Source organism: Camelus bactrianus, chromosome 25 (assembly GCF_048773025.1).
Source record: "Camelus bactrianus isolate YW-2024 breed Bactrian camel chromosome 25, ASM4877302v1, whole genome shotgun sequence".
Classification (NCBI taxonomy): domain Eukaryota; kingdom Metazoa; phylum Chordata; class Mammalia; order Artiodactyla; family Camelidae; genus Camelus; species Camelus bactrianus.
Window position 1 is genome coordinate 17,351,772 of NC_133563.1, and position 25,801 is coordinate 17,377,572.

Sequence of the window (25,801 nt, forward strand, 5' to 3'; positions counted from 1 at the left end):
CTCAGTTATTAAGCAAGAAAAATAGTGATATTAGTTGGCTATGCTTTTATAAAAACGAAAGGCAAAAAAATCTAGGATAGACTCAAGCATCATATTGCTGTCTTAAAATAACTGGATGGTCTGTGTGTGTGCACACACGTCTTATAAAAGCAATTTTGTTGACTATATGTTCTATATGATCCTAATAAATCTCATCATTCTAATGTATCTTCCATGAAACTAGAACTCCAATAAATTTCTGTTGATTGGATAAGAAACTGACAATAACGGAATTTATAAATACGGATATAATTAGCCACAAATTAAATATTTCCTGTGAAGCCACACTAAAAGCCCTATGCATTATTTCTCTGAAGCCTCCAAAATCTATATCTTTTGATCCTATAATCTTACAATTGCAACATATTTACAATGCCCATTCTCATTTTCTAACACAAATTTTAATATAAACATCAGTAATTGGTGATTGAAATTATTAGGAGAAAAAAGAAATATATGGATAATTTACTTTCTGGTGCAAAATAGGAGATTGTGATGTGAAACACTGTGTACTGCTGGGGATTTGCTGGAGTATGAAAAAAAAAACTAGAGTTATTATTCAATTGTAACCTTGTTTTTATAGTATAACTGTCACAATAAAAGCACAATAGGCAAATCCATATCATACATATAAGAAGAGATGCCTTAAAACCACAAATGTGCAGAGCAGGTATATTTAAAGAATAATAATAAAAAGGCATTATTTTAAAATTCATTTTATCTTTCATGTTTGAATTCATATCTAAATTAACTTAAAAATCAGATGGCTATTTGTTAAACTAGTGAGATCTTTCATTAAAACAATTCCAAAATTATGTATAGTAACATAACTTTGTATAAATTTGAAAATAGTGGAAATAGTGTTTCAAAATAAACTTTTAAATAATTTTAAGCATTTAATACAGTCATCTGTAATAAAATATAAAATAAAATATTCACTGTGTATATAATAATCTTGATGTATTTAAGAATACAATAGGTATGATGAATTTTCAAGCTAAAAAGGATCAAAATAATAAACACTGTTAACCATTCACTTGATACATAAGGGAATTAGGGCCCAGAGATATTAAATAATTTGCATTAGCTTACATAATTAGAAATGGAAATAAAGTGAGAACAATTGTTTTCCATGTCATGTCTGATGATTTTTCCCTACTACTCCATCAGGCTCTGCTTTTGATGCAACAGCTGTAGCAACATAATTATTAGCAAAAAAAATCTAAAGAATTTTCTACTATAAAAACTTTGTGTTATCACATCACAACACTGTTGATCCTACTGTACAGTGGTCTCAAGAAATTTAAATTCTTATAACTAAAAATTTAAGAACGTACCTTCTGTATATACCTATATTAAATACTAAAACAGCTGAATTTTAGTGTTTATTTCTTTTCTTTATGATAAAACATTCTAGTATTTTCTCCCACTTTCTTATTAGGTGGTTTTACATGCCTCTGAACACACCCCACCTTAAAGAGTAGTATGTCACAATACTGAAAAAATGCAGTGAGAACTTAGTTCTTTAAATACATACACACACAGATACACATACATACCCATATATACATATGTGTGAGTTTGTCTATATAATCTTCTACCTTACCTAAGCAAATAATTGGTAATTTCATGTGAACAGAGGTCTCTGATTACTTTTGCTATGCTTACTTACGCACACAGGATGGGAGTTGACCAGACCAATTGTGATCCTGTTGACATATTCTCACTGAAGAACCAATCAGTCGAAAACCAGGATTACACTGATAAACAACTGTGTCTCTATATCCATAATTTTCTCCAATGACTTGACCATTCACAATAAGTTCCGGAATTCCACAGTGACCCGCTGAAATGGGTCAAAAATTTTTTTTCAATATTATGATTTAAGTTTTATTTGTGTATTTATATGCCTATATAGCATTACTAATCTTTAAATATTTACTTAGAAGCATGCCACAAATAATGTAAACATAATTTTGTAAAATAAATATAACTGTAAGATACTTAGCAAAATCCCAAATATTTAGGAATTAAAAGAAAACGCTTCAGTTATGCTTGAGTCTAGGAGAAATTAGAAAATATTTCAATCTGTATAAAAATGAAAATACATCATATCAAAATTTGAGGAACACATGTAACGTAGTGTTTAGTGAGGAATTTTACAATGTTAAATACTTTGGTTAGAAAAGAGGAAAGATATTCAATGATGTAAGCAATATTCCACCATAAGAAAAAGGAAAGAGAGGAGCAAAATAATGAAGAGAAAAAAGCCAAAATAAGTAGTTGGAAGAATATGTTAAAGACATTTACAGAAATCAAGGAAATAGAAAATAGAAAAAAATAGAGAACATTACTTAAGCTAAATTTTTTTCTGCAAAAATAGGAGAGTTCAAATAAATACAATCAAAAATTAGAGAGGAGAAATTACAACTGATAGCACAGTAATACAAAAAATTGTAAGAAACTACTAGGAACGATTATATACCAACAAATTGGAAAAACTAGAAGAAATGGATGAATTCCTAGAAATATACAATCTTCCAAGATTGAATCATAAAGAAATAGAAAATCTAAACAGGTCAATCACTAGTACACTGATAGAAACAGTAATTAAAAACCTCTCAATAAACAAGAGTCTAGGACCATGTGACTTTACTGGTGAATTTTGTCAAACATTCAAAGAAGGTTTAATAGTTACTGTCAAATTCTTTCAAAAAAATTGAAGACCAGAGAAAGCTTCCAAACTTACTTTATGAGCCAGCATTACCCTGATACCAAAACCGTAGAAGGGTACCACACACACAAAAAGAAAACTAAAGGCCAATATCCCTTATGAATATAGATGCAAAACTCATCAACAAAATATTAGCAAACTGAATTAAACAATACATTAAAAGGATCATACAGCATGATAAAGTAGAATTTTTTTCCAGGGGTGCAAGGATGGCACAACATATGCAAATCAATCAATGTGATACACCGCATTAACAACATGGCCTTAATAAATGAATAAATATATTAACATTACTATGTTTCGGAATTGGAAGACAACATTCTTAGATGTGAATTCTCCCCCAAATGATTCTGATCATAAATCTATCAGGATTTAAAAAGAAAAATTAACAAGCTAATTTTAAAACATGAAACTACAAAGGACATAGAGTATCCAAAGTCATCTTGAAAAAATGGATTTGGAGGACTTACATACAAAATTTTAAGACATTTTAATAAAATCTACTCAATAAAAAGTCCCTATCTGGAAACAAACACCTCTCTGGAAAACAAAAATAAACCTCAACCTTACTTTATAATATATACAACACATTAAAAATAAACAATAGACATAAAGTAAGACCTAAAACTATAAAACTTATAGAAGAAAATAGGAAAGAAAATCTTTGTGACTTATGATTGAGCAAAGTTTTCTTAAACGAACACAGAAAGCAATAAACAGAAAGGGGAATAAAAAAGACAGACTTTACAAAAACTGAAAACTTCAGCTCATTAAGACATCATTAAAAAATGAATAGGCAAGTCATAGCCTGGGAGAAAATATTAAAAAAAAAAGAATATATAAATAACACCTATAAAAAAGGCAATTCAATATAAAAGATATGTCAGCACTTCATGAAGGAAAATTTACATATGGCCAATAAGCTCAAGAATCTGTACTAGACCTGTAGTCATCAAGACAATCCATATTAAAATCCTCTAGGATACCTTTATGCACCCGATGGAATGACTAAAATTAAAGATTGGGTATGCCACATGCTGGAGAAAATGTGAGACAACCAGAACTGTTCCAGAAATTGTACTCCAGAGTATCCAAGACAAATGAAAGCATACATCCACAAAAAGACTTTTACACAAATGTCTACAGCAGTAGCCCAAAACTGGACAGAGTCCATGTGTCCATCAATAGGGGAATGGCTAAAGTTTTTCATACTCATACAATAGCATTCTACTCAGAGATTACAAAAAAATTTACAGATACACACAAGAACATGGATAAAAGAGAATGAAAGAAGTTTTACAAGGAAAGAGTAGATAATTTAGGATTCTAGTCATATGATTTTCTAAAACAGGGAGAACTGCCATATGGTAAAAAAATTAGAACAATTATTGTCTTAGTGTGTAGGAGGAGGAGAGCTGCAGACTGACCATAAAGGGTCATGAGGAAACGTTCTGAGGTAATGGTAGTGTTCTTCAGCTATCAACTTATTTGAGATACTCAGGTGTACACATTTGTCAAAACTTATCTAATGGTGTACTTATGATATGTGCATTTCACTATATATAGTCATTTGTCACTATAAAAAAGAAACAAGAACCATGAGCAAATATTGAACTCTAGCTGACATGTATATTGAAATGTTTAGCAAGGTGTACTGAATTCTGCAACTTACTTCAAAATGCACCAAAAAATAAGATGAATTGATGGATTATTAGAGGCATGGAACAATAAATATATATGTGATAGGCAAATATGACAATTGTACAATCCTGCTGGTAGGCATATGGGTGTTTACTGTTAAGTCTTCCTATTGAAAAATTCATAACACAATGCTGGGAGTTTGAGAATAAATGTACTATACTTAAAGGGACAATCATAAGCACATTCTAGTGACCATTTGAAGCCAAAGCATCTGGAATTATAAGAATGAATTGTTTGCAATCATGAGAAGAATGACTGGACTACGTGAATTCTTAAGGTCAATTCAAAGCATAAGATTCTAGGATTTGCTTGTTTGAAAACTGCTCTTTCCTCCTACCAACATATTTTTAAGTTTATATTAGATGTCAGTACTATGTCCCATGCAATGAATGTTGCTGTTTTCATAGACCGAGAGGCAATGCCCCATCTTTCCAGAGGACAGAAACAGGATTCTAAGCAGGTGACTAAAACCACCCTCTATATACAATAATCAATAAGTAATACATATAGTATACAAGAACAGTTCATCAGGGCATAGAGTCATAAAATATGGTATTTCAAATTTAGTTTACATATATGTATAAGTAACTAAGTAATCTGTCATTGAAATCAGCATAACCAAACCCAGATTAGAAACCAATAAGAAATATTTTACTTTATTATTTAATCCTATATTAATACACAACGATTAATTTATTTAACATTTTCTTTTTTAGATAATATTCATAGCATATTCCAATAAATACGTGTTCTTTAAAAAAACTATTGTTACTGGGTTTCCAAGTACACTTATCAACAAATATTCCTGAAAAGGGGAAAAAAAGGAGTTTTAACCAAAATCTCTAGGTACACCCTTTTAAGTTTCACATAATGATTGTATCGCCATAAATATTTTCAAGCTTATTATCAAAGCAATATGTTTTAAATGGTTAAGATGTAGACTTTTCTGCTAAACATCATATTTTTAAATGGTAAAATTTGAGACAAAAAATTAAAAATTTAGTGATACTATTTATAACGTTCAGTACTTTTAAAATTAGCAAACAAAGATTATGCCCAAAGATTTGTTCCTAATAGACAAGTGAATAATTATTAGAACAATTTTTATTATTACCTAATTTTATTCTTGCTATCAAATCTTGAAATCATTTTAGAGAAAAATAAAGCATAAATCCTCTTAATATTAAAGAAATTATTGAAGCCTCTGAAAAAAGATGTAAAGCATAAATCATAATATGCTTTCAATAATGAAATGAAGGGGGCAAGAAGAAGTAGCTATTCAGTTTCTTTTACTGAAGCTTTTTATAATGAATTTGAAAACATCAAGGAGAAAAAAAAATCCTTTTTGCCTAAAATCAGGTTTGAAAAATAGATATTTAAAAAGTTTAAATAGGAAGTATTATTACACATGTTGAAATCTTAAGGGAGAAAGATATTAAATGTGGAAATTGTTTTTCTTCTTCAGTCATTACCTTAAGCAAATAGGTGAAAGGAGAATTGCCTATGATTTAGAAAATGAATTAACTGCTACAGCAATTAATCCAGCTGACTGTGCAGACATATAATTTTCAGCAATTAGTTTTCACCTTTTATTTTCACCATGCCTGGAAGAAAATGTGTCTCTCCTTAATGACATAAGATTCTCATTTGGAATACTAGTTGATTAACTTTAAGAATTTTCTGCTTAAGCTTTTCTACCGTGAGACATTTTAAAAATTAAATATTTTCTGGTTTTTTGTATCCTTACTGAATGAATATAAGTTATCATCTCATATTATGGGAAAAGGGCTGCCTCCTTTACAGAGAAGGGAAAAAGTGTTTGGTTAAAATGACTTAAAAATCTGTACCTAGGCATCTGGTTTCAGATCCACTCCAAAGACCTGAGGAAAGGCATTCCCGTACAGCAGAGCCCACAAGCATGAATCCTGAATCACAGGTAAAGATGGCTGTTGAGCCATATGTATTTTGAGTTCCAATCTTATTTCCATTTGGAGGTGTAGGTAGTTCTCCACAGGAAATAACTTGAAAACAATAAAAAGTAAAAATATTTAAAGGCACAGTCAATATGAACTTGGAACAAAACCATGCTTTAAACATTTTGAATTTCTATGATGTGACATACTTACAATTGAAACTGACATTTGTAAAACATGTTTGAATGAGTGTGACAGTGTAGAGAAAATAGATGACATAATTTAAAATTTAAAACCTTCTAAGTGGCAGTGACATGTGATGAAGATATTTTGCCTGCATTTTTTGCTTAGCCAATATGGTCACTCAGCAGGTTGTAGTGGGAAAAAAAATCACAAAATTAAACAAAGGTTAATTCATTAGTTCAGAATCTTTCTGTGACTTATCAGGTGACGCTGGGCAAGTTCTTCGATTCATCTGAGCCAAAGTTTCCTCATTAGCTAAGATTGTAATTATAATTAATTTTTGTTGAGAACTCTACAGTTTAGAAAGCTCTTTATATTTGAAACATCATTTGATTCTTACAAGAACCATTAGATATAATTATATTTCACATTTGTTTTTAGATTTCAAAAAGTTGAAAAACAGAGGTTAACTGATTCTGTAGGTCATTCAGAATCCAGGTCTTATGACTCCATATTTAAAGTTCACAAATGAAGTTTCTTTCTAGAATAAAAACAGTAATAGATAGTGTTTATTGAGTGCTTACTTTGTACCAGACATTATTACTAGTGCTTTAACTTCTGTAATTCTCGAAACAATTCTGTGAGGTAGGGGCAGTCATTATCTGAATAGTGTGCACTAGGTTATGAGCACATAAAAGGTAAGTAACTTTAATAAGATTCCATAGCCTGTTAATAGCTAAATTAAAATTTGAACCTAGCTGTCTAACTCCAGAATTGAATATTTAACCACCAGGCTTTATTCTGGCTCCAGCTCAGGTTTTCAGCTCTGCTTTAGGAGGCTATTAGATATACAAGTAGAAAATTTGCAGACTTTAAAAAATTAACATAAAATAGTAATTGTACTGATTGTTTTGAACAAATCCCCCCAAATCATCCATAGGTAGTTATGATATTCATTTATTAATAAAAATAAATGTATATTATTTTAAAGATGACTAAGTAGAGAACCAGAAGAAATACAATTCTTTCCATTTTTTTCAATGAATTGTGATTCTTAGGTATTTGTCTTCCCTCCATTTTGAACTGTGAGCAGGAAACTGATCTTTTTTTTTCTTTTCAGATTACTTTTATTTTTATTTACTTATTTAAAATTTTTTTATTGAGGTGCAATTGATTTACAATATTAGCTTCAGGTGTACAGCAAAGTGACTCAGTTATACATATATATACATATATTTTTTTCTTTTCAGATTCTTTTCCATTATATATTATTATAAGAAATTGAATATAATTTGCTGTGCTACACAGTTGATCCTTGTTTATTATTTTATATGTAGTAACCTGTGTCTGTTAATCACCAATCCCTAGTTTATCCCTCAGCACTCTTTCCCCTTTGGTAACCATAGTTTGTTTTCTATGTCCGTGAGTCTGTTTTTGATTTGTAGTTAGAATTTGTATCATTTTTTTTTTAGATTCACATATAAGTGATATCATATGATATTTGTCTTTCTCAGTCTGATTTACTTCACTTAATATGATAATCTCCATCTATGTTGTTGCAAATAACACTATTTCATTCTTTTTATGGCTGAGTAATATTCCATTGTATATATACCATATCTTCTTTTTTCCATGCATCTGTTGATGGACATTTGGGTTGTTTCCATGTCTTGGCTATTGTCAATAGTGCTGCTATGAACACTGGGGGATATGTGTTTTCAACTTACAGTTTTATCTGGATATATGCTCAGGAGTGAGGTTGCTGAATCATGTGGTCAGTCAATTTTTAGTTTTTAAGGAACCTCCATAGTGGCTGCACCAATTTACATTCCCACCAACAGTGCAGGAGGGTTCCTTTTTCTCCACACCCTCTCCAGCATTTATTATTTGTAGATCCTTTAATGATGGCCATTCTGACTGGTGTGAGGTGATACCTCACTGTAGTTTTGATTTGATTTTCTCTAATAATTAGCGATATTGAGCATCTTTTCATGTACCTGTTGGCCATCTGTATGTCATCTTTGGAGAAATGTCTGTTTAGGTCTTCTGCCCATTTTTTGATTGGGTTGTTTATTTTTTGATATTAAGCTGTATGAGCTGTTTGTAAATTTGGAAATTAGTCCCTTGTCAGTCATGTCATTTGCAAATATTTTCTCCCATTCTGTAGGTTGTTACTTTGTTTCATTTATGGTTTCCTTTGCTGTGCAAGGAATCTGATCTTATGTTTTACATAAACCCTTCTACACAGTAAAGAATTGAGCACTAAGCAACCAGACAAATATTTTTCCATGTCTGATTAAATTAATATTTCTGTTGTATATAAGTTTTTCCTAGCTCCTTGAAATACCTTTATCTCATCTGCCTTTTTAACAAAATTATAATGGAAGAACAACAAAGCTTGAGGAAAGAAAAGATCCTGGGTGAAAAAGTGAAAGAATAAGGCAAAAATTTGAAGTATATATGCCATATTTTTAGAATACGTAATGTAATTTAGATATATATTTTGAGATTTTAATTCATCAATATGATTATCTTATAAAAATGGCAACTCCAAAACCTATGCTTAGAGATTAAGAAAATAAATTGCAAAACAGAGCATTCATAAGTAAAATACTACTAGGTACTTGTGTACTTGTTACATATAGGCAGTTGTCTGCTATGTTAAACTTTTTAATTATCATAATCTTATTTATACTTCTGATTTTTTATTAGTTTACTTATAAATTATAAGTATCTATACCATAAATGCCATAGAGTTGTGTTTAACATGAAATAAAAGGATGTATTTTCAGCCTATCTTATTTCCAGGCACAAAGTAAACTCTCAATAAAGCAGTAAAGGAAGTTCAAAGGGAATTCAAGATATTTTACCTGATTGTCTTACGTTCAATTAGCTTATCTATATTAGACACTGGCCATTTATAATATAATAATGCCTGGGGGTGGGGGAGGAAAACAGAACAGTGGTAGAGCGCATGCTTAGCATGCGTGAGGTCCTGGGTTCAATCTCCAGTATCTCCACCAAAAAAAAAAAAGAAGAAGAAGAAAGAAAAAAAAAAGAGATTGCAATGATTAAAATGTTCAATTTGATTCAGTAAGTAGTTATTGAGCTGCTGCTGTGAATCAGGTTCCAGCTGATATTTTCAACATGTCACACCATTAAATCTTCATAATAACTATGAGATAGGTATTATTGTAATTTTCTAGCTTAAGAAATGGGATCAGAGAGAATAAACACCATATAACATCAAAAGACAGAGGCCGTAATTAGATTCCTTGGTTTGAAACTCAATTCTCCACCATAAGTCACTGTAGGCTCTGTGACTTACGTAATATGATTAGATCTTGGGCTCAGTTTCCCTTTTGATAAAATGAATGTAATAACATTCACTGATTTATAGCATGGGAACTAAAGAATAAATGAAATAATACATGGCAAGGGCTAAAAGCAGTGCCTAGTTGTTTTAGTAAATGATGGACCTAGAATCTAAGCATAGGATTTCTGACTCCAAAGCCCATGCTTCTTTATTTTAACAAGCATTTACAAATACAAAAAAACAGTTATAAAATTTTAACATGACTTTAATAATGATCTTTTAAATAATATTACTTCATTATTGCTCTAGTGTGTTTGGGAAAAGTGATCAAGTTATTCAGTCACCAAGGATTATGAAATAAGCTTAGCAGAGCATATACCTACTTTGGCAGTATGGTCTTTCATTCCTCCAACTCCAGGTACCATTAGGAAGACATTCAATGGAAGCAGGACCTAGTCCATGGTAACCAGGGTCACAGCTGAAAACAACCTTGGTTTTGTATTCATAATGGGAGCCATTCACAATTCTCCATCTTCCGTGTTCCAAAGTAAAGGAGTTGATGCTTGGGCATGTAGCAACTATACACAAACCAAGAAAATAAATGATAATAGGTCAGTCATATCTGTTATACCTCTCAACTATTTCTCATGTCTACTGCATCCTTAGTTCACCACTTCCTTAGTTCCTTCACTATTGTGCAAATTTTTTTTTCATGCTAATCTTTTCCATTCCCTCAGCTCTATGATACTGTTGGTTGCTCCTTGAACATGTCATGTTATTTCACACTTGGAAGTCTGTACATATTATTCCATCTACCTAGAATCCATATTACTGAATTACCTCTACTCCCTTATTTCCTTGCTTTTTTTTAGATTATCATATCTAAGTTTATTCTTTACTACATGAGGTATATTTCAGTGATGAATCATTCCAGTAATATTAGTTTTTTTAAATTGTTTCATTTGCTTGAAGCTGATTTAAAAGTATTCTTTCCTCTTTTTACCCAGCTTTATTGAGTGATGATTGACAGGATGTGGAAAAGAGGGAATCCTTGCACAAGTTGTGAATGTAAACTGGTAGAGCCATTATGGAATGTACACATTCAGCAGTATGGAGGTTCCTCAAAAAAATCAGAATTATTTTCTATAACCATTATATAGTATTCATTTACCTATTAAGGTATTAATGACAGGCATTTAATGACTATTAAAGAAATAGTCTAAATGTAAGTAACATGAAGAATTCTGACAAAAGTTAGTATTATGGATCATCTCAGCAGCATCATTTCTGTTTATAAAAACCAGAGCTGAACATATTGAAATACTATTTTATTAATGCAACCTTTAATTTTTTTCCCAAAGGCCTGTGTCTTGAAAACACATGTTGATTGATGAATGACTTTTTCCAAAATAAATAAAGCTTTGTTATGTAAAATGAAATGTCACTTTATATATTTGACATAAATATTCTGGAGCTTCTGAAAATGAATCAAAAGTCCTTATACTGTCTTCCAGTTCTTTATAGAACAAGACAACCTAACCTACTTTAAATTCCTTCTTAGACATCACACTTCATTTCAGAGATTAGCTATAAAATTTGAATATACATACAATTTCAAACCATATAAGATGCCAGTAGAAACACAAGTGGTAAAATTTCCTTAACATACATACCAACACAGCGAGGGGTCTTGTTATGATTGCTCCAAGTTCCATCTGATTGACATACAGCAGTGGTAAGTTCCTTAGATGACAATCGATATCCATCATTACAAAAATAGGTAACTCGAGTTCCTACCAAATAGTCTGTTGTGAGTATTCCTCCATTTGTTGGAGCTTTAGGAATCCCACAGGAAATTGCTGAAATAATAATATACACAAAAAAACAAGGAAAGAGAAAAATAATTTATTAGATAAGTCTCTTAAATTGTAAAGCATATAAAACTATTTGGAATTTTATTAATTGCTCTGAAACAATTTCAGAACACCTCTCCAAAAAGCTTTTCTGAACTACAACTTCCTGAATCATTTATTTCGAACTCTCATTGAACGTATTTTTAAATTGGTGAATCCATTGAATCCATACATTATTAGCACTATATTTCTTGGTTTCTTACTTAGTTTCTTATCAGCATGTGCATGGTTAATCAGAATGCATACAGATGATATAAAGAATGCAAGTTAGGTAAATACAGAGTGGATTAGTGCTAACTCATGTCTGAACCACCATCCAGCAAATTCAGTCAACTGAATTTGATAGTTATTAAAGATTATGAAGTTGGTGGTAACCAATACTCATCAGGACTTTGGCCAGGAATGAAACGAACAGATTTATTTTACCTGAAAGCTGGATATTACTTTGTCTTAGGCCCAGCCAAACTCTATGAGCTTGGGCACCAACCATGAATATCATGTGTATGGATATATTTAATAAATTTTGGGCCAGGACTTATTGTCTTAAAACCTAGTTTGGATCTTCCTGCATTTCATTGACATGTCTTAGATATTTTGGGTTTTATCTACAATAAATCTGATTTACATAAAAATTAGTTTTACCATAATGTGATAATTACAGTAAAAATATATATTTACATAATTTATTATATATATTTTCACATCTTATAAGTTAAAATGTCTATAAGGAAATCTCATAAGATCAACTGTTTCCAATCTTTGCTCTACAAGGACAAACTTTTGTACCCCAAAAAGAAAAAAAAACACTCTTTTAAAGAATACATGTGGTTGGCAGCAAAACCCTAATTAAATTGAGATTATTTGTATCTTTTATATCATATTCAGTGTAAATATTTATACATATCTCTGCAGAAAGATAATATATTTGAATGTGGGTGCATCCTTAGAACCAGTTGGAGTTATTATGTAACATTTGGTATATGTACTGTATATATATGTACCTCAAAAAAATCAGAAAAGTTCTAAATTCTGAAATATCTAGTTTTATTGGTTTCATGTAAGAGATTCTGGATTTGTAGCTATATTTTTCTCATATAAAAAGAAGTAACAGGAAGCCGTGAATTTAGTCTGAGTATTTACAAAAGCTGTATTCTATTTACTTTTCTCCTAATTTAACCTAAAATCGTTTCTACTTCTCTTATAAAACCTACCATTTAGGTATTTAATTTTAATTAATCCATGCAAATTGACTATAAAGTGAAAAAAATCTTAGTGAAAGCCATATGAAATTCTCAAAACTGAATGGCAGACTCCTTACTGGTGAGTAGTTTGATCTTTTGTAATTTGATAACTTGCAAATTATAAACAGAAAAGCAGTAATATAGACTTAATAAATTATATAAGCAATCTCATATAATTATGTTATCATCCATGCTATCTAATTATAGACCTCTAAAAAGCAGATATAAATGGTCCCCTGATATCTGTTAAAACAATGTTTGTATTTCCACCTAGGGCTTCTGGGAATTTTAATTTGTAATAAACTTTCTTCCCAATGAAGCTCTACCAAAGATCATGTATTTACTCACTTCTAAAAATTAACTATACCTTCTTGGGATAGTATAGGTTAAACTTGGAGCAAAGTAAAAATAAAATTTAGTCTAAATAGTATAGAGTTCATAGATGTGGTTAGTATGACTATATTTGAGAACTGAAAAAGGAAACATAATAAAGTGATAGGACAAAGTTGCCTCTACATAGCTTACAATTTAACTTCTCAGCCAAAAAAAAGGAAAACAGAGTTCAGAAGAACCCCCATCACTGGGTGGATGTCAGAGGCTTCTCTGCAGAATTTTCAAACAAGCACAAATTAAAAGTAAGGAAAGGAATACAGCGTGACCGTTTCTATACTATTCCTAGCCGAGAAACTCTAGTACTTTTTAAAAACAATAATTTGTCCAAAGCTCTGAAATATGCCATTAGTTGATTTGTCATTCTTTTGCTATAGCAGGATATAAAGCTCAGATAGTGCTTGATTTTTAACAAAATAAAATGAAACTAAAAGACATCTCTATTATAGAGTTAGCTGAACAGTGAAGCAAAAATAATGTAATTGGCTATATTTTCCTCTTTTGAATTTGTTGCTCTGCGAGCACATGTTTGCATACATGGAGTGAAAGCCTTCAGTGAACTTGTTCACTCTTGTCCTCTTTTCTCTTTGCAGACTTCACACTAACACCAACTCCAGTTCTGGGTCATTCATTTTCTGACAGCAAACGGTAAATGTATGAGTAAAGTACATACATAAGTGGATAGAGTAAAGGCATAAATCACATAACCAAATGAACAATTATAAGACAATGTGTCTCATTCTCCTCAAATTTATCATTCTGTGTTTTTAAGCCTTATTTTCCTTATAGGGGTCCATAATACGCTTCTGAATATTTGTATTTTTGGAAGTTTCAGCAATCCAAATGAAAAAGTTAAATAGGCTTAATCTGTGATTAATGTGCTTATCTACTTTTGGTTAATATACTTCACCTTGACAAGCTGGGACCGGTGCATCCCATGCATGATACCCGTAGGAAGACTTTCTGCACACAGCACTGCTTTTCCCAACGAGTCGGAATCCTCGATCACAGGCCCAGCGGACCACACTATTAAGCTGTCCACCTGTCTGACTGATGATGTATCCATGAGGCGGGGATTCTGGTGTACTACAGTAGAAAGCTTTTTAAAAGAAAAAAAAATTACTGTATAGTTAATGAATCAGAAACTCTTTACAATCTAGAGTTATAAAAACCTATAAGTAAATACTAGTTCTTAAAAATATGTCAATTGCCATCTATGTGAATTTTACTTCATATGGACATCACATTATTTTCCATCCTCCTGACAACCAATTGAGATAACTTTTAGGAGACATAACTATTTCTAGGCTTTCTTCTAATTCTTGTTGTCACTGAAGATATCCCCTGAATTGAAATACATCACACTTTCTTAAAACCCTGGAGGTGCAAAAGCCCTCCAAATACTTCATTGAAATTTGGAAATGATATTTTCTGTCATTTAAAGGGCCTAAATGCCACAGCTTTGGTAGCAATATTTTAGAGTATGTTGTTTACACGTCACTTTGAAATTATCTCCAGACACCTATGTCATGTCAGGCCATGCATTTCATTTTGGTGGATGTCTAAAATAGACCCTCCACATTCCACAATCCTCTCTTCTAGTTTATTAAAGAGTTTCCATGCTGTCGAGAGTGCTTACATATGGTGATAAAAAATGCCGATAAAATAAAACTTTTTCATCTCCTGAAGTCTGAAATGTCAAAAGATAATGTCAAATGGCTTTTTCATATATATATACTTTTGAGCCTATTCAGCCTGGCAGGCTCCATTTACCCTTTGAAACTTCAATGTATTCATGTGAGAAAAGTGAGACTTTAGGGGTAAATAGTAAGAAATAGATTGGACTTAGAATGTATATGTCATAACTTGTCATTTTCTAAAGGAAAAATGTATATTCGATATGTCAAGTTGCTCTTGGGGCTAAAAATGATGTTTTCATTATATTTATATCCAACTTTGTCATGAATATCAACATAAATAAGGATTAATCTTTAATATAGAAAATCTAATGCTAATAATTACTGGATTTGAATGGTTCCCCTTTAAGTTAATATTATCATCATCAAAAATACAATTCAGCTTATTAATATAGTCTTTAGGCACAACTTTAATAAGACATTTATATTGTTCATGGAATAGAAACAGATTCAAATATGAAAAATCTTAAGAATGACTTGGGCATATATTTCAATTTTTAAGCATTTCTCCTATGCATGCCTAATAACATTTTTAAATTTAATAGAATACTTATTATAGGATAAAACTTGTATACATGTTATAATATAGTGTCAGTGACAAGTTACTTCTAATATGTAAAGGACAAACTGTTGATAAAGTCAAACTATCATCTTATAATTTTAAAATCAAAACAGACAAAATTGTTTTATTTGTATATTACATACACATGCAAATTTATATCAAGGAGCAAAATTTGAGAGTATTTTTACACCTGGAATTCAAAATTTATTTACGTTTATGTCTACAATTGTGTCAGAATTATTTATAAAATATTTAAGGAAGTAATTTTAGTAGAACTAACTAGCAATGACCCATGGTTTCAGGAGTCATGGTCTGAACACTGTACAGAAAGAGATGGCTGATTGGTTCTGAAGTATTCTGTTACTGAGCATATACCCATGGCTTCTGACGTGATTTAAGAAGGCAATGAAGAAAAAAAAAATATAACTGTCACATCATGGAAAACCATGTACACTTACTCAACAAGAAAATTATTCACTCAGTATCAGCAGACCTTATAAACAGGAAGTCATACAGAAAAAGCTATTTCATCTTGATGTTAAAAAGGATTTTCAGCCCACATGTTTCTGAACATTACTCAGTGAAAAGCAATGATGACAAAGCAACTATTTTTTTTCAAAATGAAAAGTTTTTAAATGAGATTTTCATCATTTGCTCTTTCAATATTTAATATATTTTAGCAACTATCATAATAGGTGGGCAAGAATGAAAACAAATTTTACCATTGTATGTTTATCTTTTGTTTATACTTATCATTTAAAGGAGTTATAATAAGTAGATTATATGTACATACACAACTGAGCAAAGCTATTTACATTTTGTGAGAGTTCAAGGGAAACACCTATTGGGGAAAAAGCATTAAAATATCATAGTTTAATTTGTAATTAACTTACATAAGTCATAAATATCTTCAGTGCTTTTAATCATTTCAAAAATCATATGAATGATAAAATATTATCATTACAATGAGGAAACTGAGGCAAAGAGATGCTACATAAATTGTGCAAGAAACATCAGCGAAGGAATTTAAATTCATGTCTAACCAAATAGTGTCTGTGTTTGTGCCCTTTAATCACAGTCGTACGAGGATGCAGGTGAGATCTGTACTCAAGTTGTAAGTATCACATACCTATATATCTTATCCGGAAGCCTTTTTTGTTATTGCCATGATCTGCTGACCACTGAAGAAATACTTCATGACCGTTGCTTGTTATATTGAAAGCAGATGAATAATCCCCACTGAGGGAAATGAGCACTGGACTTTGAATATTTGGTCCTTTAGAAAGAAAATAATACAATTTAGATATAACTGAACAATTTATCTTTAGTATTTTATATTTTTAGCATAGTACTGAATATGGTGAAACAGATCCAGAAACAATCTGCTTCAACAATAACTTAAAACATAATGTAAAATGTTTGTTTTAAACATTTTAATTTCATAGCTAAAACAGCTACAATTTATAAAGTAACAATCAAACTAACTACAATTTTCATATGATATATAGGTAAATTTGATGTTGATATTTCTAAAAATACTCATAAGATAAAATAAAATCATTTAAACAGTTGTTTATAATGAAGATCTTAATGTATAATTACAGAATCTGAATTGAATTTGATGAATATCTAGTAAATATAACCCATGGTTACCATCATACACCTGAAGAACATCAAATTCTTTTTCTGTCTGGAAGAATTCTACAAACATGCTGATATTATATCCTTTTTCCACTGAAATGCTCCAGGCACACATTTGAAGATTTGGGTAACTGTCAGGATATCCAGGGCTCAGTATGACTCCCGTAGAATCCAGGCGTAATTCATTGGCAGGACACAGTACTGCCAAGAAAATATCATTAGATAATGTTAGTGTTTTATACCTAAGTGAAAACTGCATTTTAAATTCTGTGAATTCTGCTTTCTGTTGAATAACAACAAAGGAGACAAGACCTTGGACTATGTGTATAAGAAGACAACTTGTATAATAATTCTGCAGTTCCAAAAATGAAGGAATGACCTAAAATTATATAGTATTAATTTCCTTGTATTATTACATGGAAGATACATTAATTTTCTGGACAATAAGTTTATAATTAATATAAAGATAAGGCTCTCCTATTCTTCTATTTCCTTATAGTATTTCCCTACCTTCTTTCATCTTCTTAAATCCTCTTCCATCTGCCTCTGTTGTCTCTGTCAATACCCTGTCCTTTTCCTTCCTTAATTTTCCTTCCATCTTCAAACTCACTGAGGTATGTGAGGACAGACAGGAACTTCCCTGTCTCAGAGTATTCATTCCAGGCAAAGCCACTTCTTATCTCAGGAATATGCTTAAGCCATGAAGATTTAACACAATTTGGGGTCACCAGTTACCTTTCAGTTCTTCATGCTGTTGCCAGACCATAAATGTGAGACAAAGCACAAGTTCTTCTTCTTACTTAATAACAACATCTCTGCTATATATCCTGAGTATGTGTGTGTGTGTGTGTGTCACCAAAGCATAGTAAACTACTTTAATTGTCCTCAATAGCATTATGCATTGGACCAAATAACACAAACATCTACTTAAATTTGCATTTGAAATGAGAATGTAATCAAGATGATGAAATCCTTATCACTCAAATGATGCCTTTTTTTGCTTTTTTTTTTTTTTTCTTAAGAATTTGAGCTTCTATGATTTGGGAAGAGTATTGGAATTGCTCAATATAGCCACTGTAGCCACTACAGAAAAATGTCCTATGCACATCGTAGCTTTTAAAACTGCATGGACCAATTTTTGAGTGTTATTATGGGGGATATCTAAGCACCTGAAGTGAAGGGTAGACAAGATACCTTTTGAAGGTTTGGTGAATTGGAAATACATCTCATGCCATTTCCTAATCCAATTACTATGCATCGAATTTTACCTTGGAGTCAGAGTGTTGTCTCTCAGAATAATTAGATCACTATCTTAAATAGAATCTTTGTTTTTCAATGTTTGCTCGACTAAACTAGGCTTGGAAACACCAAATACAGTTGCTGGAATACAGATGAATAGATGAAGGATTTATATATTTGTTACTTTCTGGGTGCAAGGACATGAAATATTTTGAGTTATAAAGTCTTCAAGAAGTGTAGGGATGGAAAAGACTAAATGAAATGGTGAATTATGGCAACATATGACTGCTCTTCAATCAAGTTAATAACTTGAAATAACTTCAAAATAAAATCTGCCATGACTTAACATACAGATATTTGAATTTGGACTATAGAATATACTGTAGCTAAATTAAAAGCTCGATTTTTTTCCCTTTACATCTATTTCTCTATTTCAATCTGAGATGTTTGCTTCTCAGATGTAATTTTAAGATTTGAAAAAAATAATTGAGTAAATTTGTTAGGTCATTCTCAGTCTAAAAAGGGAAACCTGATGTTTGTTTTTCACAAAATGAAAAGTATGTAAAACAAACAAACAAACTTGGAGATTAGAAATGGAATGGAAAACTTGAATCAGAGATGAAGAACATTAGTAAATAGATAGCTATGGCATATTGAAACAAAAGACACATATAATCTTATGACAAGTTGAAGTAAGCTTTAAGAAGGCTTATTTAATGTGAGCCCAGCTCTTTAATACTTCTGAAATACTTAGCTAAGAAGTAACTGGGTTCCTGAGCACGTTGCTCCCTCACCAAAAACCACCCAGCACCTTCCCAGCTTGACACAAGCCCTCCAAGTTCAGCCCTTGCCTACCTCTCCTGCTTCGTTTTCTGCTGTTCCTCCTCTGAAACAGAATGCTCCAAATATACTGGATGACCTATAACTTTCTGAACTCAGCACACCTGTTAGTGCTTCTGTTTCAAACGTCCTTCTCTTGTCTGCTGCATTTGAAATGTTAGTGCATTTCAAGGCCCAGATCAAGTGTCTCATCCTCTGTGAAACACTTCCTGAACCTCTCCTTCCTCAACCCAAGCAGAATTGTAGTTTTCTTTCTTGGTGCCTCTGTATTGTATGCCTATATGATTGCAGTTAGCAATTTTATGGCTATTATTTCCTCGTTTTTTGTCTTTCTTCTTAGGCTATTGTTAACAACAACAACAAAAGTGCCATATCTTATTGGCCTTGATGTTTTTAACTGAACAAATATCCCATATTACTTTTGAAAAATTGGTATGATTCAATATAATTTACTGTAAATACACAAATTAACCTATTCTCAAACTAACCAACAATAAGACAATCATCAAGAATGAGAGTAAATAATCATTGTCACTATACGTTAGACACTAGTAAGCACCTTTCATGCATTATATTACTTGCCACTACAACTTTAAGAAGTGTGTAAAATTTGTATCCCCATGATACATACAAAACTTTGAAGTGTCACAGATTCAACTGGATGGATCCCATGTTTTTAACCATCAAATGTAATCACCCATTACATTTAATTTATATCAAACCCTTTGAAGGCACCATATTTAGTACTGCTTTACATGTTTAAAGTATGATGTAAATAACTAAAGAGGATCCAGGAAAGAATAACAAAAATAATGTAGCCCCTATTAGGAAATTAAAAAAAAAATCAAATAATTTAAAATAGACTAAAAACAGTGAATTCCAACAAATTCAGTTCCAACAGATTCCAAATAAATGACTAATTTTTAGCAAGCTTGTGAATTAACCCAAAAATTATAAGTCAGCTTTTTAGCTCAAATGCCTAGTCAATTAATTAATATAGTAACTCTGCATAGACTCATTCTGAGGGATGAGTTATTAACTTTTAGCTACTGCCTGAAGTGTTATCATGAAACAAAAATTTATCTTTTTTGTATTCTCTACAGCAGACAGAATAAGAAGAGACACGTTTACTAAATCTATAGGGAATTATGCTTTTAGGAATAAGATATTGAAAGTTTGACAGATGAGGGACTCTGAAATAACTAGGTTAGCAGGATTGCTTTGTTTGGTTCGGTTTAATTAAAATAATATTGAATTGGGATCCAGATATAAGAAAAGAAGAGCTGCCCTCCAAGAGCTCACAACGTAATGCGTGTATTGGGTCAAGGAAGAAATCCTGATATGTAATTGCTTGTTCATACCTTCCCGTGTCTGCCCAAGTTATTTTCCCATGCTTAATTTCCCCAAAGACTCAGACTCTATCGTCTCCATTTACATATCTAAAGATCTAAATGTAAATGCTAAATAATCCTAAAAAGTCTAAAGAGTAGCCTTGTATGAAGGAGAAAGCTGAATGAATGACATTTTAATATCAAGAATATAGGTAATAGACTTCAGAATACCCAACAACTTTAAAATGACCTATAAAATGCCTCTTAGAGCAACAGAAATTCTCACATTTGGCTGGTTTATACCTCCAGACACATCTTTCTTTTTGATATTGTAAAAGCCCATTATGAAAATCCTTTCATCTTCTTGAAAGGATTCAAATGAGGTAGAAAAACCAAATGTTAATTCCTACTTACAGCATGTTTGTAAAAATTGTTGTTTTGGGCTCATTATAACAATTAAGATACTGCACAGAAAATAGATGGCTATTTCTCAGGAATAAACTCCAATGAAGGAAATAATCCAAGAAAATCTGGGGAGGGATAATTAAGTTCAATTTAACTTTATTCAAATTAACCAATATCTATAATTAGTTACTATGTGTTAGGCACTGTTATGGGCCCTAGGAGCTACATAAATGAATAATACATGATTCCTGAACATCAAAATCCCAGCACATCATTCAAGGTCCATCAAGGTCCATCATGGCCCTTGTAACATAGTGAATTCCTTGAAATTCAGACTTCACTTTCATTTCTGTATCTTTGCATATTCATCTGTCACTTGGACCACCCTTTTTCTACCTTAATTGTACCAAAGGTAGGTCTCACTTGTCATTTGGAACCCATATCTCAGGGAGCAATGCCTTCGACAAGATTCCCTGTTCCATAAACAGTTTAAAATTATATGCTTCTACTGTCCCCTGGCCTAATTCCTAAATACTGTATTGCCACAATCTGTATGGCTGTCATACCCTCTATATCATGTTGCCTCCACAGTAGGGACCATTTATAACTTTTTTGTTTATTTTTTCCTCACATTTTCATTCTTAACAGGTGCTCAATAAAGTTTAATGATTCTAGTGATTAGAATAGAAACTATTTGCGATGAACATTGGAACATTTGTTTAAAGTGATTTCTCTTGCTTTCTACCTCCATTCCCACCCCTCACAGCAAAAATAATTTAAATATGTTGAACTGACTTTGGGATAAACTAGAAAAATTAAATCTTGGATGAATAAAAAATGTTCAGTGTTAACTCTGAGAAATAATGGAATAAAAAAATACCACATATAAGTTGTATAATTTTTAATATTATTGTTAAGTAAAATATATAATAATTATGTAAAACAGTTTTTTTCTCAATTTTGCTAGTATTAAATTAAACATAAAACAAACATTTAGAAATAAATCATCATAAGAACTGGTACCTTGACAAACTGGAGGTGCTCCATCCATCTGGAGTCTTTCTCCTAATCTGCATGTCAGAATTGCATTACCAACCAAAGTAAATCCTGGAAGACACTGATACCTAATAATATCACCTATTTAAAAAAAAGAAGAGAGGGCTTCAGACAAGCAAAAAGGTAATGGTTAAAATGAATAGATGTTTCAACTGTAAAATCAGAAATTTTTCCTTTCAGTCATTTTCAATGAGTATTAAAAATTCTATTAGTTATAAGTGGGGATGACATTCAAAATACTGGACTACTAGTATGTCATAAGCACTGACCAATAAGAATGGAAGCCAAGAATAAACTACCAGGAAGACTGTACTCGGGCAATCTGGTTGGAAATAAGCAATAGTAATAACGAAATAATCTGGTTGGTACAGGTAAGATATTCATTAAAAATATATCAAGCAGTTATTGCTAGTTATTGCTTTATGTTAAGATTAGATTTACATTAGGCATTGATATTTTCTTACATTTCTCAACCAAAATTAATAGGATAATAGTGATAAAAGTTTATTATGGCAACATTAAGATATCTAGATATCTTCTTTTCTTACATATATTTTTCAAACTATGAGACATTATTGGGATTAAATTTCCAACCCAGTTTTAAAAGGACTTTATTTATGATTAAGCTGAGCATAATCAACCATTTTCAAGGATATGGAAATAAAACATGACTTCCAATTCAACCTACATATCCTTCATTGTATGTATCAGGCTTATACCTAAATTCAAAGAACAGTAGTTAAGACTACAATGTTGGAAGGCAGCAAAACAATAATTTGGAAGGAACCACCAGAATAGTTACACGGTTCAAATTCCTGCACTGTTTTCTAATTGTACATTCTAGAAATACAGAATTCTTTCTTCTTGCCTATTATTTCCTTTCCTCTTTTCACTTCTATCCATTCTTACGAGTTCTAAATAATCCCTATCAATTCAAAGAAAGAAGATCTAAAACAGGCTGTTACTATTCTTTATTTTTATTTCTTTTATAACAAATATCTCTGTTAACAGTAAGTTTTCTTTGAATAATTTAACAGACTTTACCTATTTCAAATTCATCATCTTCTGTCAAAATTTCAGCATTGGGTACAGGTGGTGGAGGCTGACACACTCTTAGTTGATAGGCTATAAAAATAGATAATATGCTTACTGAGCAGCTATATATACACTCACATATGTGAAAAAAAGACAATTATATAAGGTTTATTTATAAGAATAAAAATAAATAGTAGAATTTATCAAGTTTTAACTGTTTTTTTTTATTTTAAAGAAATGCTGCAACATTGAGAGAAAATTAATGATTCCTTAAATATTTTCCCATGGTAAGAATTCTTAACTTTTAACTCCTTATTTCTTACCCTCATTTTAGTCCTTCTTATTACGTGCTTCCATCTTGGCATGATCACCATTTGGAATTATATACTCATATTTGTTTATGTGCTCAATGCCTGTCTTCCCAAGGCCCATCACAGCTTCCCCTATACTTAGCAAAGTACCTAGCATACAGTCATAATCTGCAAACAAGTACTCAATGTTTACTCTACTCCAGGAAATACTATATACACTTTAATTGTATTAACTCTATTAGTCTTCACAAAATTATCATTTATTTTACTACTTAATTTATGTAACTAGTTCTATACTTACCCGGTTTTATAAAAAAAAAAAAAAAACTATTACAGAATTTGTACAACTCATACAACTATAATAGGCAGAGCTGGGACTTGAACATAGGTAGTCTGGCTCCAGAGCCTTCTTTCATCATGCTAGGTTAGTATGTTTAAAAAGCATCTGCTAAATTTTATGTTTCTAATTATCTACATCACTTGAATAGGTCATTCCATTAGATCAGAGATTCCTGTTTGGCATGAGTTAAAGGGCACTGAAAATGGTCTTTACGAATCTAAGCATCATGACTACTGGCCCCATATAATATCTATATCACAATCATTTGTTTGATTAAACCTTGTTTTCACTAGTTGTCTTCAAAAAAGTTAACATATTCATTAATTCAAGAAACATATTTTACGCTATTATAACATTTGAATAAAAATGTGTTTTATATGCTTAATTTTACTACTTAAACTTTGGAGTTAAGTTCTTTATGTCCCTCAGTGCGGAAATAAAGAGTGAGGCTTAAAAGACACAGTAACTTGCCAGGACTCCAGGCTATGTCCTCTGACCTCAGCCCGTATCTTCAGTATGGGTCCTACTGAGAGTACTGAGAACATCAACCAGACAAGTTAAGGAAAACTCTGATAAAAAGAGATGAATGAGATAAATTTTAAAGGATGAATAACACTTTTTCCAGTTCTGAAGGGTAATTATGGGATAAGAGCATTTCAGACGGAGGAGGCAACATAAACAAAAATTACAATTATTGAGGTAAAAGGTAGCTGTAAGAAATTCTAAAGAGGCAAGTGCAAGGGGATAGAAAGATACAGAGAGCTCTGCACGGAGAAATCCTTATGAGAATATGCTTTAGAGGAGAAGGTTTTATCTGATCCTAATGTAGACTGGAGTTCAACTCAGAAGTCAGAGAAGTGTAGAGATGCCCACATGTGTATTATTTTACTTCTGCTTACCTGTAAAGTTACTTTTAATCTTCATGTTAATCACAAATTATTTTAAAGAAGAAGCACATTTTTATCAAGGAGGAATCCGTGACTCCTGCCATTTGTAGAACATGCTTAAGATGACATAGAAAACTCACTTGGAGAGTTTAAAAGACTAGATGTTGGACTAAAAGAGCTTAAAAGACTAGATTGTTAATGAGGAAGATGATGCTCAGAGATACCATGTTATTTTTGCAAGACCATACAGGTGCTGTGAGCTAAATTCCTTCTTACTCTCTGTTCTTTACTATCACCAGCAGTTTTATAAACTGTGTCCCTAGAGTCAAGGGACCACTTTGGGCTCAGGGAGTGTGTGAGGAGGTATAATATTCTTACCTCCTGCCTCTACCTCAATAAGAGCAATAAGAGTAATACTCCTTTCATCAATTTTATAGATTTGAATTTTGAATAAACTTTCCTTTGAACAAATTTTCTACAGTCTCCATTTAAGTGATTTCACTGATTCTTCTGACTCAGGTCTGACTTTGTGTGTCAATTCTCAATTTTCTATCACCAGGATGAACATCTCTTCTGAGCTCTTCACTGCCTACTTCTCCTTACCTCTTAGTGTTGTTTTCTAATCACAGAACTCCGTTTTGTGGCACATGTAATCTAATCTGTGATTAGAAAATAAATTTGAAAATGTATCATTTTTCTATTTATTAGCTTACTTTTGCCTTGTTTGTGACTCCATCTGGGTTTTAAGTAATATGAGGAAGGAGATGGTCTTTTTCACAATTGAGTAATTAGCTCCTATCACTTTGTTTATAATCCAATAATTTTGCTAAATGACACAGAAAACATAGGTTTCCTCAGGAGGGAAATCATCTCTAAACAACTAGTCTTCCCTAAGACAACTCTGAAGCCTAAAATTGCAAATGAGGATGAAACAGAGGCAATTGTGGGTCAGGACACTGGAGAATGAGATCTAAACAGAAACTGCCTGAGACACTTTTAGGACTGAACCATGTAATTTTGATTACAT

General features: G+C 31.6%; 1 protein-coding gene across 3 annotated transcripts in view; it reads right to left on the reverse strand.

Moving 5' to 3' along the window:
• CSMD3 (CUB and Sushi multiple domains 3) overlaps positions 1–25,801 on the reverse strand; it is a 1,011,591-nt gene that overhangs the window by 59,080 nt on the left and 926,710 nt on the right. For all 3 annotated transcript variants that reach the window (XM_074352931.1, XM_074352929.1, XM_074352930.1), the window contains 9 exons: positions 23,246–23,326; positions 22,169–22,282; positions 17,343–17,531; positions 16,819–16,965; positions 14,341–14,529; positions 11,560–11,745; positions 10,270–10,464; positions 6,322–6,495; positions 1,712–1,885 (listed from right to left, as the gene is read on the reverse strand). In XM_074352931.1, coding sequence (XP_074209032.1) covers positions 1,712–1,885; positions 6,322–6,495; positions 10,270–10,464; positions 11,560–11,745; positions 14,341–14,529; positions 16,819–16,965; positions 17,343–17,531; positions 22,169–22,282; positions 23,246–23,326 — 1,449 coding nt within the window. The remainder of the gene's footprint in view (positions 1–1,711; positions 1,886–6,321; positions 6,496–10,269; positions 10,465–11,559; positions 11,746–14,340; positions 14,530–16,818; positions 16,966–17,342; positions 17,532–22,168; positions 22,283–23,245; positions 23,327–25,801) is intronic.